Here is a 13009-nt window from a genome sequence, read left to right on the forward strand (position 1 = left end):
CGTATTTTTATACGCCCGTCTTAAGACGGGACGTATTATGTTATAGGCTTCGTGTCCGTCCGTCTGTCTGTCTGTTAGCTTTTTCGTTCCGGCTCATAACTTAAATACTATTAGGCCTAGGGTTATCAAACTTTGTCATCTGATGCATCTTGGGTAGAAGGTGTGTCGCGCACAAAAAGTAGGTCGCTCTGACCTTTAATTAGGAAGATATAGCCAAATATGGAAAAATCCTTTCCGGCCCATAACTAGAAAACTATAAGACTTACAATCATCAAACTTGGCCAGTTTATGCATCTTAGGTAGAAGGTGTGTTGCGACATATTTCAAGGTCACTGTGACCTTTGATTTAAATGAAATTTAAAAAAAAAAATGTGTCTTTTTACCATTCATTTACACATCCCAAATAATGTAAGAGTATTGCACTGTCCTTATTAAAAAATGGTTAAATCAAGAAAATACTTATTTTTTTAAGCATATACTTGACAGCAATCTATAACAACTATTATGTATGTTAGAGAAATCCTACCTCTCCCATGAGTGTAATTATCAAGCACTGGTCAAGACTCAAGAAGAATTTTGATAACAGAAAATTGCATGTCAAATTAGAGAGAAATTAATGAGTTTTGAGTGTGAGGAGCTAACTGATAGAGTATGGTGTTATCTATATCCCTTGAGTATTGAGCAAATGGGTAAGCCTGTTTGATTAAAAATAGCTCTTGTTGGCTTCCTAAGTTTTAAAATGAATTTGATGAAAAGTAATTAAAACTAATTTGATATTGCATAGTAGACTAAACTTATATAAAATTGTTAATTTATAACAACTAATTTTATGGGATGGGGTGGAAACAGCATGTCCATATGAATTTTATATTAAAACCTGTCAGACATTAAATCTCAACAAAAAAAAATCTGAGTATTTTATATGTTTTAAAAAAAATTATGGTAGATTGTGCAGACCCATTCATCTATTGGTATTAATGAGTAGACAAGCATCCAGTTAAAGATTAATGAGTTCAGGCTAGCTCTCTGATCAAGCTGTATGCTGACCTTTGGGAATTAGACAGAAGAACTGTTGGTTAGTTTAAAGCATATGTCATTTTATGGCCAGCCTTTTCTTTTCAAAATTAATTTGGTATAGATTAAGTTGTTAAGACTAATTTGATATAGTTTAATATGATGGGCATTGACAAGGTCTAACACAATCAGCATAGAAATCCATCAATGATGTAATAGTTCTTATAATTAATGTTTACATCACAGGGGATGGATAAATATTTTTAGGAATGGAAAAATCATAAAAAAATCATGGAAATCTTAGAATCAGGGTTGAAGAGATTGCAATTGCAAGCAAAACTGTTCAAGGAAATTGTAATTTTTTTACGGGCATATCATGCTGTGGCGTGGCACTTTATTTTTTCATTGGTACCGGACAAGCGTTAATGTCGAGCCCTGGTATAAGAAACTCAGGGTAAGATTCCTCATGTACAGTGTACTGTAGATCAATTAATTTTCGCGACACCTTATTTTCGCGAGATAGTTATTGACTCTTGATTAGCGAGACAAAATTTTCACGAATTGTGGTTATTGCTTTTTATAATCTTAAGAAATACTATTATACGCGAGAATTAAATTTTCGCGAGCAAACTGCCTAGCATAATTACGCGAAAATAAAGTTCTTGCGAATAAAAAGTGATTTACAGTATATAATGACAGGATAATGAGATTATTGACTTGAAGTTATTGTACACAAGTCATTGTTTTGAACATTGACTGTAAATGAAAATGAGTGACCAAAGTCTCTGGACAGAAGTATAAGTATTTGCTGTATTATTAGTCATTTGTTTGGAAATTGAAAATGAATGTGTCCATTTTCAGGCTATTGGTAATAAATAGTGAAATTTAGCATGTTTATTTTAGGCCATGGGTAATGTGGGTATAGGCATTGGTCAGCTCTATAGAGAGGCCTCGGTGATAGAAATGTGTGAGAAACTGAAGAAGAATGCCAGCTGGGGGCACAGACTGGGAAAAATGAAGGTGAGAATAGGAAGAGGAATGCTACACCAAATACTCTACAAAGATATACTGAGAACAGGGCAAATATGATAAATAAGTTACAGTAAAGCTTTATGTCAATTTCTAAAGTGCATATGCATATATACACAATTTTTGTTGGGCGGAGTATGCAACACTAAACCAGTGATTTCATTAAGTTTTGGAATAGCAGGAAATAATTTAAGAACAGCAGGAAACCCATTATCGGCGAGGGGTCTGGGGGCCGCCTTAGGCCCCCAGCGGGTCCAGGGCAGAGCCCTGGTGGGGGGCCCAGGGGGTCGAAGCCCCCCGGCCGAAAACGAAAATAGCCATTTTTGAAGGTACTTTTCCTGCCTCTAAGGCCATCAAAAAGTGCAATTTTTATCAAATGTTTACCACTAAAATATGCTTAACTTGATCTTAAATGGTGCCATTTTGAAGACTCTCTATTCACCAATTTGTAAAGATTCAAACTATAATTTTTCTTCCTCATTACCAATTTAGAGCTAATAAAAAATATTAAATGTGCAGTCTGTGCTTAATTTTTGTAAGGAATATACTGTATATTTACTCCCTTTCACATGCCTGTATATTTTAATCAACCTTTAATGAAAACAACCATCAAAATTATATTTTTTAATTTCCTGTTCATGCATTACACAAATTAAGGAATTTTAGAATTAAAAGTCATCATCTGAATTCCAATCAGATTCACTATCAACACTGAATTTTTTTCTATACTCCTCTGCTTCCCTGAGATTTTTTGCTATTTTTAATTGTAGAAGAGTATTTTCAAAAAGTTTGTCTTTATCATGGTCATCATCACAGGTTGATCCAACATCATCAGCTTCTTCTTCATCATCAACATCTGTGCCATGTGATACATGTAATACTGGTTCGGACTCAGTCTGGACTTCTGCCTCCATATATGTTTTCCTGCTATCCTCTCCTGTACCTATTAAATTTAATTTGAAATCTAAGAAAGGTCTCAAATTAAATGAATTTAGATCTCAAAATTATCATTATTTTTTTTTTTACCAATTCTACTGGAAAAAAATTTACCTGAAGTCCTACTGGAAGGAATCTTCCTCCTTTTCTTGGCAGAGATCCACATGTCAACTGCATCAGAAACTAAACCATCACACTTCTCTGTGCACAAGTCTGGACCATTGACAGCAATCTGTAGTAATCCATTCAACATATCATTTTTTAGTCTGTTTCTGAGATCAGTTTTAATGATTTTTACTTTTGAGGCACCTCTCTCTGGCCATGCATTAGAAAGTGGCACTGTAAGTACCAATTCTACAAGTTTTGTAAGGTAGGGGCACATGTAATTATATTCGTTTTTATGCTTCATAATTTCACTCAAACACCATTCCAAAGGAGTAAAATCATCTGATGCAGGTATTTGACACTTTTTTTCTGCAATATGATATTTCATCAGGTGCCATTCTGCTTTTACTTCAGCAAGGGACTGGGTGCAACCTTCTGAGAGAAACTGCTGGTGAATAATTTCGACAGCATCGTCACCATATGAACTGAAGCTTTCACTGTCCTTATCAGGAATGTGGCAGGGATTGAAAATATTGAGAGCAACTAAAATTGGAACATCAGGAAAGCGTCTTTCAATATTTTCCACTAATGCAGAAATATAGTTGCTAAGTGTCTGTCCAAGCTGGTGTTCAGTATTCTGGTTTATTATGATATCTAGTAGTTCAAGCCTTCCACCTTCACTCAATTCAGATTTAGCCAACTCAATTGGACTTCTTTCACTTCTTATCTGTTTCAGTTCTTGAACTGCACTGTCTAAAGTAGGCTGAATTGTACTAAAATTCAGATAACTCTTCTGAAAAATCCTACTTATTTTCCCCAGAATTGGTAAAATTGCATGAAGAATGAAGAGCAAACCTACAAAATGGGCAGAATGCATTTTCTTTAGTAATCCGTAAGCAGCAGCATCACTTTCAGAAAGTTCACTCAGAGTTTGAACTAAAGGAATCAGATCGTCCATTGCAGCAGCAACTGATGCCTCAAAACTCAACCATCTGGTTTTACATGCCCGTTTCAGAATTTTTACACACTTCTTTTTTTCTGATGAGTCAAGTACAAGGCTTCTGTAGCCCTCAAGGTGTTTCAGAAAACAAGCCATCTTCTTTGGGGAATAATGAAATAATTTCCAAAGCTGTAGCATATACGTCTCAACATTCCCTACACACTTGAGATTAGAATTGGTGTCTGTACATGCTAATGCCAACCGATGGCATACACAATGAGTTGCAATCAGACATTTGTTCATATGTTTCAGTTTAGCACTTAAGCCATCTTTTTTACCAATCATCACACTTGCACCATCTGTACACAAACCAGTTATCTTCATCATATCTAGATTCATGGCTTCAAAATTTTCACAAAGCACCTTGAAAAGAGTTTCAGAGTTTGCCGAGTGTGACTTTTCCAGTAAATTTGCAATGAAAAGGAAATCTGTTTGAACACTCCCACGCTCTTGGTCAAAGTATTGAATGTACACAATCATCTGTTCAAGTGACGACACATCAGATAGATCATCAATCATTAAACCATAGCAGTTTGAAGATTGCAATTTTTTTATTAAATCATTTCTCAAAGTATCTGATAAAGTTAATAAAACTTCTCTTTGCGACCCTGCTGATCTGTGACTGAAATATTTCAAATCTTTCAATCCAATATGTTCCATGAATTTCATTAGTTTGTTAATCTTAAAGTTAGCAATCATCTGATCTGCAACAAACAAATGAGAATAGAAAGCTTGGAATAAAACTTCATTTTTGACTTCTAATTTTCTGTCAATTTCTCTTTGAAAAACTGAAACTCGATTTAGAGATTCACTATATTTTGCTGCTTCATGACATTTTGTTTTCAGGTGTTCCTGCAAAGCTAACTTCCTAAATCTTTTACTTGGTTCATCTGCAAATACAGCTGATCTGTTTCTCGGATTTTTAATATTATGTTTTCTACAAAGTAGACAGTAGACTCCTTGTTCCTCAACGAAAACGAAATGCCATAATCTTGTAACCTTACAGAAAGACAATTCTTTTGAGTTCAGCCAAGCATGATCAAATTTTTCCTTTGATTTTAGAGAGCAACAGTCACTCCTGCGGCAAAGCATGAAGTTATGAATCTTTTGAGAAATATCATTTTTTTCAATGTCAGGAAAACAGGACTCAATTAATTTTAAATGTTCATTTTCTGAAAGACTTGTACATGTCAGGACAGTGGACACATCACAGCTACTTTCAGACTGGGTCAGACTGGCATTAATTACATTTGTTGAGGATCTTTCCGCTTGTGTCAGCTCATTTGGTTTGCAAATATTTTGATTTATATCAAGATTTTCTGAGTTAGTACCTACAACTATAAAAAATAAAACAGATAAGAAACGAATGAAGATTGATTTAATCAGTATACCAATCAACGATAAAAGTTTAGAACTGCAAAAACATAACATCTACTCTAGGGCAATTTATTAAATATATTCAATATATTTATTCGGGAAAAAAGAAGTTAAAGTCTGAAAGAGATCAACGTAAGTACTTCCAGGTAATCTACTTCTTAAATGTAGGAAAATAATTTGACTTTCCTTTTAGAACGTAATAAAAATCACAAGAAGTTTCAAGTTATATCAGAGGAAATTCTGGTATATCACTATACATGTGCCTTGAAAGAATGTCGAATCACGGAGTTAAATGTTAAATTATGGGGAAAAAAATAAAGACTTATGTCTTAAAAAAAATATACATAAAATACTGTTACTTTACCTCGCTTAGTGACGGGTACCGGTAGAAAAAAATCGTTTATTTTCCTCTTCGACATTTCGATGTTGTGTGACATATGGTGGGAACCAGTTCACGTTTATTCTGTGTCATCGATATTAGCTATATTGACGCCATAATTTCAAACGCAGTAATGATAGGGATTTTGATGTTAACTAAATCGAAGTTAATTCGTAATTCGGCAGATTTTTTTTTTGAAGACGGAAATCTCAGCCGGCAAATTTTCTACTACAGGCGGTTAATTTTGCCGGTTGCCGGCTCTTATTGAAAACACTGCACATGTCAACTGCATCAGAAACTAAACCATCACACTTCTCTGTGCACAAGTCTGGACCATTGACAGCAATCTGTAGTAATCCATTCAACATATCATTTTTTAGTCTGTTTCTGAGATCAGTTTTAATGATTTTTACTTTTGAGGCACCTCTCTCTGGCCATGCATTAGAAAGTGGCACTGTAAGTACCAATTCTACAAGTTTTGTAAGGTAGGGGCACATGTAATTATATTCGTTTTTATGCTTCATAATTTCACTCAAACACCATTCCAAAGGAGTAAAATCATCTGATGCAGGTATTTGACACTTTTTTTCTGCAATATGATATTTCATCAGGTGCCATTCTGCTTTTACTTCAGCAAGGGACTGGGTGCAACCTTCTGAGAGAAACTGCTGGTGAATAATTTCGACAGCATCGTCACCATATGAACTGAAGCTTTCACTGTCCTTATCAGGAATGTGGCAGGGATTGAAAATATTGAGAGCAACTAAAATTGGAACATCAGGAAAGCGTCTTTCAATATTTTCCACTAATGCAGAAATATAGTTGCTAAGTGTCTGTCCAAGCTGGTGTTCAGTATTCTGGTTTATTATGATATCTAGTAGTTCAAGCCTTCCACCTTCACTCAATTCAGATTTAGCCAACTCAATTGGACTTCTTTCACTTCTTATCTGTTTCAGTTCTTGAACTGCACTGTCTAAAGTAGGCTGAATTGTACTAAAATTCAGATAACTCTTCTGAAAAATCCTACTTATTTTCCCCAGAATTGGTAAAATTGCATGAAGAATGAAGAGCAAACCTACAAAATGGGCAGAATGCATTTTCTTTAGTAATCCGTAAGCAGCAGCATCACTTTCAGAAAGTTCACTCAGAGTTTGAACTAAAGGAATCAGATCGTCCATTGCAGCAGCAACTGATGCCTCAAAACTCAACCATCTGGTTTTACATGCCCGTTTCAGAATTTTTACACACTTCTTTTTTTCTGATGAGTCAAGTACAAGGCTTCTGTAGCCCTCAAGGTGTTTCAGAAAACAAGCCATCTTCTTTGGGGAATAATGAAATAATTTCCAAAGCTGTAGCATATACGTCTCAACATTCCCTACACACTTGAGATTAGAATTGGTGTCTGTACATGCTAATGCCAACCGATGGCATACACAATGAGTTGCAATCAGACATTTGTTCATATGTTTCAGTTTAGCACTTAAGCCATCTTTTTTACCAATCATCACACTTGCACCATCTGTACACAAACCAGTTATCTTCATCATATCTAGATTCATGGCTTCAAAATTTTCACAAAGCACCTTGAAAAGAGTTTCAGAGTTTGCCGAGTGTGACTTTTCCAGTAAATTTGCAATGAAAAGGAAATCTGTTTGAACACTCCCACGCTCTTGGTCAAAGTATTGAATGTACACAATCATCTGTTCAAGTGACGACACATCAGATAGATCATCAATCATTAAACCATAGCAGTTTGAAGATTGCAATTTTTTTATTAAATCATTTCTCAAAGTATCTGATAAAGTTAATAAAACTTCTCTTTGCGACCCTGCTGATCTGTGACTGAAATATTTCAAATCTTTCAATCCAATATGTTCCATGAATTTCATTAGTTTGTTAATCTTAAAGTTAGCAATCATCTGATCTGCAACAAACAAATGAGAATAGAAAGCTTGGAATAAAACTTCATTTTTGACTTCTAATTTTCTGTCAATTTCTCTTTGAAAAACTGAAACTCGATTTAGAGATTCACTATATTTTGCTGCTTCATGACATTTTGTTTTCAGGTGTTCCTGCAAAGCTAACTTCCTAAATCTTTTACTTGGTTCATCTGCAAATACAGCTGATCTGTTTCTCGGATTTTTAATATTATGTTTTCTACAAAGTAGACAGTAGACTCCTTGTTCCTCAACGAAAACGAAATGCCATAATCTTGTAACCTTACAGAAAGACAATTCTTTTGAGTTCAGCCAAGCATGATCAAATTTTTCCTTTGATTTTAGAGAGCAACAGTCACTCCTGCGGCAAAGCATGAAGTTATGAATCTTTTGAGAAATATCATTTTTTTCAATGTCAGGAAAACAGGACTCAATTAATTTTAAATGTTCATTTTCTGAAAGACTTGTACATGTCAGGACAGTGGACACATCACAGCTACTTTCAGACTGGGTCAGACTGGCATTAATTACATTTGTTGAGGATCTTTCCGCTTGTGTCAGCTCATTTGGTTTGCAAATATTTTGATTTATATCAAGATTTTCTGAGTTAGTACCTACAACTATAAAAAATAAAACAGATAAGAAACGAATGAAGATTGATTTAATCAGTATACCAATCAACGATAAAAGTTTAGAACTGCAAAAACATAACATCTACTCTAGGGCAATTTATTAAATATATTCAATATATTTATTCGGGAAAAAAGAAGTTAAAGTCTGAAAGAGATCAACGTAAGTACTTCCAGGTAATCTACTTCTTAAATGTAGGAAAATAATTTGACTTTCCTTTTAGAACGTAATAAAAATCACAAGAAGTTTCAAGTTATATCAGAGGAAATTCTGGTATATCACTATACATGTGCCTTGAAAGAATGTCGAATCACGGAGTTAAATGTTAAATTATGGGGAAAAAAATAAAGACTTATGTCTTAAAAAAAATATACATAAAATACTGTTACTTTACCTCGCTTAGTGACGGGTACCGGTAGAAAAAAATCGTTTATTTTCCTCTTCGACATTTCGATGTTGTGTGACATATGGTGGGAACCAGTTCACGTTTATTCTGTGTCATCGATATTAGCTATATTGACGCCATAATTTCAAACGCAGTAATGATAGGGATTTTGATGTTAACTAAATCGAAGTTAATTCGTAATTCGGCAGATTTTTTTTTTGAAGACGGAAATCTCAGCCGGCAAATTTTCTACTACAGGCGGTTAATTTTGCCGGTTGCCGGCTCTTATTGAAAACACTGCACATGTCAACTGCATCAGAAACTAAACCATCACACTTCTCTGTGCACAAGTCTGGACCATTGACAGCAATCTGTAGTAATCCATTCAACATATCATTTTTTAGTCTGTTTCTGAGATCAGTTTTAATGATTTTTACTTTTGAGGCACCTCTCTCTGGCCATGCATTAGAAAGTGGCACTGTAAGTACCAATTCTACAAGTTTTGTAAGGTAGGGGCACATGTAATTATATTCGTTTTTATGCTTCATAATTTCACTCAAACACCATTCCAAAGGAGTAAAATCATCTGATGCAGGTATTTGACACTTTTTTTCTGCAATATGATATTTCATCAGGTGCCATTCTGCTTTTACTTCAGCAAGGGACTGGGTGCAACCTTCTGAGAGAAACTGCTGGTGAATAATTTCGACAGCATCGTCACCATATGAACTGAAGCTTTCACTGTCCTTATCAGGAATGTGGCAGGGATTGAAAATATTGAGAGCAACTAAAATTGGAACATCAGGAAAGCGTCTTTCAATATTTTCCACTAATGCAGAAATATAGTTGCTAAGTGTCTGTCCAAGCTGGTGTTCAGTATTCTGGTTTATTATGATATCTAGTAGTTCAAGCCTTCCACCTTCACTCAATTCAGATTTAGCCAACTCAATTGGACTTCTTTCACTTCTTATCTGTTTCAGTTCTTGAACTGCACTGTCTAAAGTAGGCTGAATTGTACTAAAATTCAGATAACTCTTCTGAAAAATCCTACTTATTTTCCCCAGAATTGGTAAAATTGCATGAAGAATGAAGAGCAAACCTACAAAATGGGCAGAATGCATTTTCTTTAGTAATCCGTAAGCAGCAGCATCACTTTCAGAAAGTTCACTCAGAGTTTGAACTAAAGGAATCAGATCGTCCATTGCAGCAGCAACTGATGCCTCAAAACTCAACCATCTGGTTTTACATGCCCGTTTCAGAATTTTTACACACTTCTTTTTTTCTGATGAGTCAAGTACAAGGCTTCTGTAGCCCTCAAGGTGTTTCAGAAAACAAGCCATCTTCTTTGGGGAATAATGAAATAATTTCCAAAGCTGTAGCATATACGTCTCAACATTCCCTACACACTTGAGATTAGAATTGGTGTCTGTACATGCTAATGCCAACCGATGGCATACACAATGAGTTGCAATCAGACATTTGTTCATATGTTTCAGTTTAGCACTTAAGCCATCTTTTTTACCAATCATCACACTTGCACCATCTGTACACAAACCAGTTATCTTCATCATATCTAGATTCATGGCTTCAAAATTTTCACAAAGCACCTTGAAAAGAGTTTCAGAGTTTGCCGAGTGTGACTTTTCCAGTAAATTTGCAATGAAAAGGAAATCTGTTTGAACACTCCCACGCTCTTGGTCAAAGTATTGAATGTACACAATCATCTGTTCAAGTGACGACACATCAGATAGATCATCAATCATTAAACCATAGCAGTTTGAAGATTGCAATTTTTTTATTAAATCATTTCTCAAAGTATCTGATAAAGTTAATAAAACTTCTCTTTGCGACCCTGCTGATCTGTGACTGAAATATTTCAAATCTTTCAATCCAATATGTTCCATGAATTTCATTAGTTTGTTAATCTTAAAGTTAGCAATCATCTGATCTGCAACAAACAAATGAGAATAGAAAGCTTGGAATAAAACTTCATTTTTGACTTCTAATTTTCTGTCAATTTCTCTTTGAAAAACTGAAACTCGATTTAGAGATTCACTATATTTTGCTGCTTCATGACATTTTGTTTTCAGGTGTTCCTGCAAAGCTAACTTCCTAAATCTTTTACTTGGTTCATCTGCAAATACAGCTGATCTGTTTCTCGGATTTTTAATATTATGTTTTCTACAAAGTAGACAGTAGACTCCTTGTTCCTCAACGAAAACGAAATGCCATAATCTTGTAACCTTACAGAAAGACAATTCTTTTGAGTTCAGCCAAGCATGATCAAATTTTTCCTTTGATTTTAGAGAGCAACAGTCACTCCTGCGGCAAAGCATGAAGTTATGAATCTTTTGAGAAATATCATTTTTTTCAATGTCAGGAAAACAGGACTCAATTAATTTTAAATGTTCATTTTCTGAAAGACTTGTACATGTCAGGACAGTGGACACATCACAGCTACTTTCAGACTGGGTCAGACTGGCATTAATTACATTTGTTGAGGATCTTTCCGCTTGTGTCAGCTCATTTGGTTTGCAAATATTTTGATTTATATCAAGATTTTCTGAGTTAGTACCTACAACTATAAAAAATAAAACAGATAAGAAACGAATGAAGATTGATTTAATCAGTATACCAATCAACGATAAAAGTTTAGAACTGCAAAAACATAACATCTACTCTAGGGCAATTTATTAAATATATTCAATATATTTATTCGGGAAAAAAGAAGTTAAAGTCTGAAAGAGATCAACGTAAGTACTTCCAGGTAATCTACTTCTTAAATGTAGGAAAATAATTTGACTTTCCTTTTAGAACGTAATAAAAATCACAAGAAGTTTCAAGTTATATCAGAGGAAATTCTGGTATATCACTATACATGTGCCTTGAAAGAATGTCGAATCACGGAGTTAAATGTTAAATTATGGGGAAAAAAATAAAGACTTATGTCTTAAAAAAATATACATAAAATACTGTTACTTTACCTCGCTTAGTGACGGGTACCGGTAGAAAAAAATCGTTTATTTTCCTCTTCGACATTTCGATGTTGTGTGACATATGGTGGGAACCAGTTCACGTTTATTCTGTGTCATCGATATTAGCTATATTGACGCCATAATTTCAAATGCAGTAATGATAGGGATTTTGATGTTAACTAAATCGAAGTTAATTCGTAATTCGGCAGATTTTTTTTTTGAAGACGGAAATCTCAGCCGGCAAATTTTCTACTACAGGCGGTTAATTTTGCCGGTTGCCGGCTCTTATTGAAAACACTGTAAACTGGTTATATGTGAATAATCAATGAATAAAGCTCTGGCTTTTGTAGATAAATTTCAGTGAAGTATTTGGAAATCAAGTATGCAACACTAAACTGGTTATATGTGAATAATCAATGAATAAAGCTCTGGCTTTTGTAGATAAATTTTAGTGAAGTACATGTATTTGGAAATCGAGTATGCAACACTAAACTGGTTATATGTGAATAATCAATGAATAAAGCTCTGGCTTTTGTAGATAAATTTCAGTGAAGTATTTGGAAATCCAGACAGTGAGAAAAGAAAGTTGCTGCCACAACTCGTCCAAAGTGAGGCAGCTTCTGTGTCCCTGATCCAAGAATTTTGTCGGTAAGATTTCAAAATAAAAACTCAACCAGATGCACTATTGCATTAAATGTCTAGCTTTGACTGTGACTGATTTCTGACTGACAGGGAGTTTTGTCTGGATGAGGATGAAGCCTTGATGCTCTACCTGGATCACGTCTTCACCAAACCTGAATCTCTGGATCTGTTGAACGGAACATCGAAGCTGGACAAAGCTAGGATTGCTATCAGAGAGATCAGTGCCAAGGACAATCTGATGAAGAAGCTCGTCACCATGTACAGCAAGGTATTTGTTCCTGACACTTAAAAAATGATAATTTGGTCACTAGCTGTGGTGTTTGTTGAACTCTTTTCGGTATGATGCATGAAAGTGCAGTATTTAAACATTCATCTTGTACCCTTCAGACAGATTCCTATGATTATGAAACCTTAGCTTTCCTGTTGAATGAGATGCAGAGACTGGAAATTCAGATTAATCAACTTCATCCAGATAAGGTACTTGAAAACAACTTATTTGAAACCCATTTATGACATTTTTTTAAGCTAAAAAATATCGTTCATAATGTTCATAAATTACATGTAATACAAAATAATGGCCCATGGACACGTATAATACAA

The 13009-nt window shown here is 34.7% G+C and overlaps 3 protein-coding genes across 3 annotated transcripts in view; 1 reads left to right on the forward strand and 2 right to left on the reverse strand.

The window, feature by feature from the left end:
* The window catches only part of LOC134245772 (kinetochore-associated protein 1-like), a gene marked incomplete at its 5' end in the record, with an annotated part of 54833 nt that overhangs the window by 21091 nt on the left and 20733 nt on the right, over positions 1 to 13009 (forward strand). The window contains 4 exons of the mRNA XM_062728026.1: positions 1918 to 2034; positions 12306 to 12415; positions 12500 to 12677; positions 12797 to 12886. Coding sequence (XP_062584010.1) covers positions 1918 to 2034; positions 12306 to 12415; positions 12500 to 12677; positions 12797 to 12886 — 495 coding nt within the window. The remainder of the gene's footprint in view (positions 1 to 1917; positions 2035 to 12305; positions 12416 to 12499; positions 12678 to 12796; positions 12887 to 13009) is intronic.
* On the reverse strand, positions 2578 to 5386 carry LOC134245767 (zinc finger protein 862-like). Its single transcript, XM_062728019.1, has 2 exons — positions 3094 to 5386; positions 2578 to 2986 (listed from the first exon to the last, which is right to left on the reverse strand). Exons 1-2 carry the CDS (start codon positions 5174 to 5176, stop codon positions 2712 to 2714), a joined length of 2358 nt encoding a protein of 785 aa, XP_062584003.1. The 5' UTR covers positions 5177 to 5386; the 3' UTR covers positions 2578 to 2711.
* LOC134245770 (zinc finger protein 862-like) lies at positions 6050 to 8362 on the reverse strand. Its single transcript, XM_062728024.1, has one exon. It carries the CDS (start codon positions 8150 to 8152, stop codon positions 6050 to 6052), a length of 2103 nt encoding a protein of 700 aa, XP_062584008.1. The 5' UTR covers positions 8153 to 8362.

Source organism: Saccostrea cucullata, unplaced genomic scaffold, assembly GCF_032062105.1.
Source record: "Saccostrea cucullata isolate Sc308-1 unplaced genomic scaffold, CSIRO_AGI_Scuc_v1 ctg2269, whole genome shotgun sequence".
In the NCBI taxonomy this organism is placed as follows: Eukaryota; Metazoa; Mollusca; class Bivalvia; order Ostreida; family Ostreidae; genus Saccostrea; species Saccostrea cuccullata.

What these genes read in the sequence shown, in the direction of transcription:
- LOC134245767 (XM_062728019.1), bottom strand. Translation starts at nt 5,176, where the DNA reads ATGCTTTGCCGCAGGAGTGACTGTTGCTCTCTAAAATCAAAGGAAAAA. An exon ending in TCCTTCCAGTAGGACTTCAG is followed by an intron (nt 2,987 to 3,093) that starts GTAAATTTTTTT and finishes TAAATTTAATAG; the next exon opens with GTACAGGAGAGGATAGCAGG.
- LOC134245770 (XM_062728024.1), bottom strand. Translation starts at nt 8,152, where the DNA reads ATGCTTTGCCGCAGGAGTGACTGTTGCTCTCTAAAATCAAAGGAAAAA.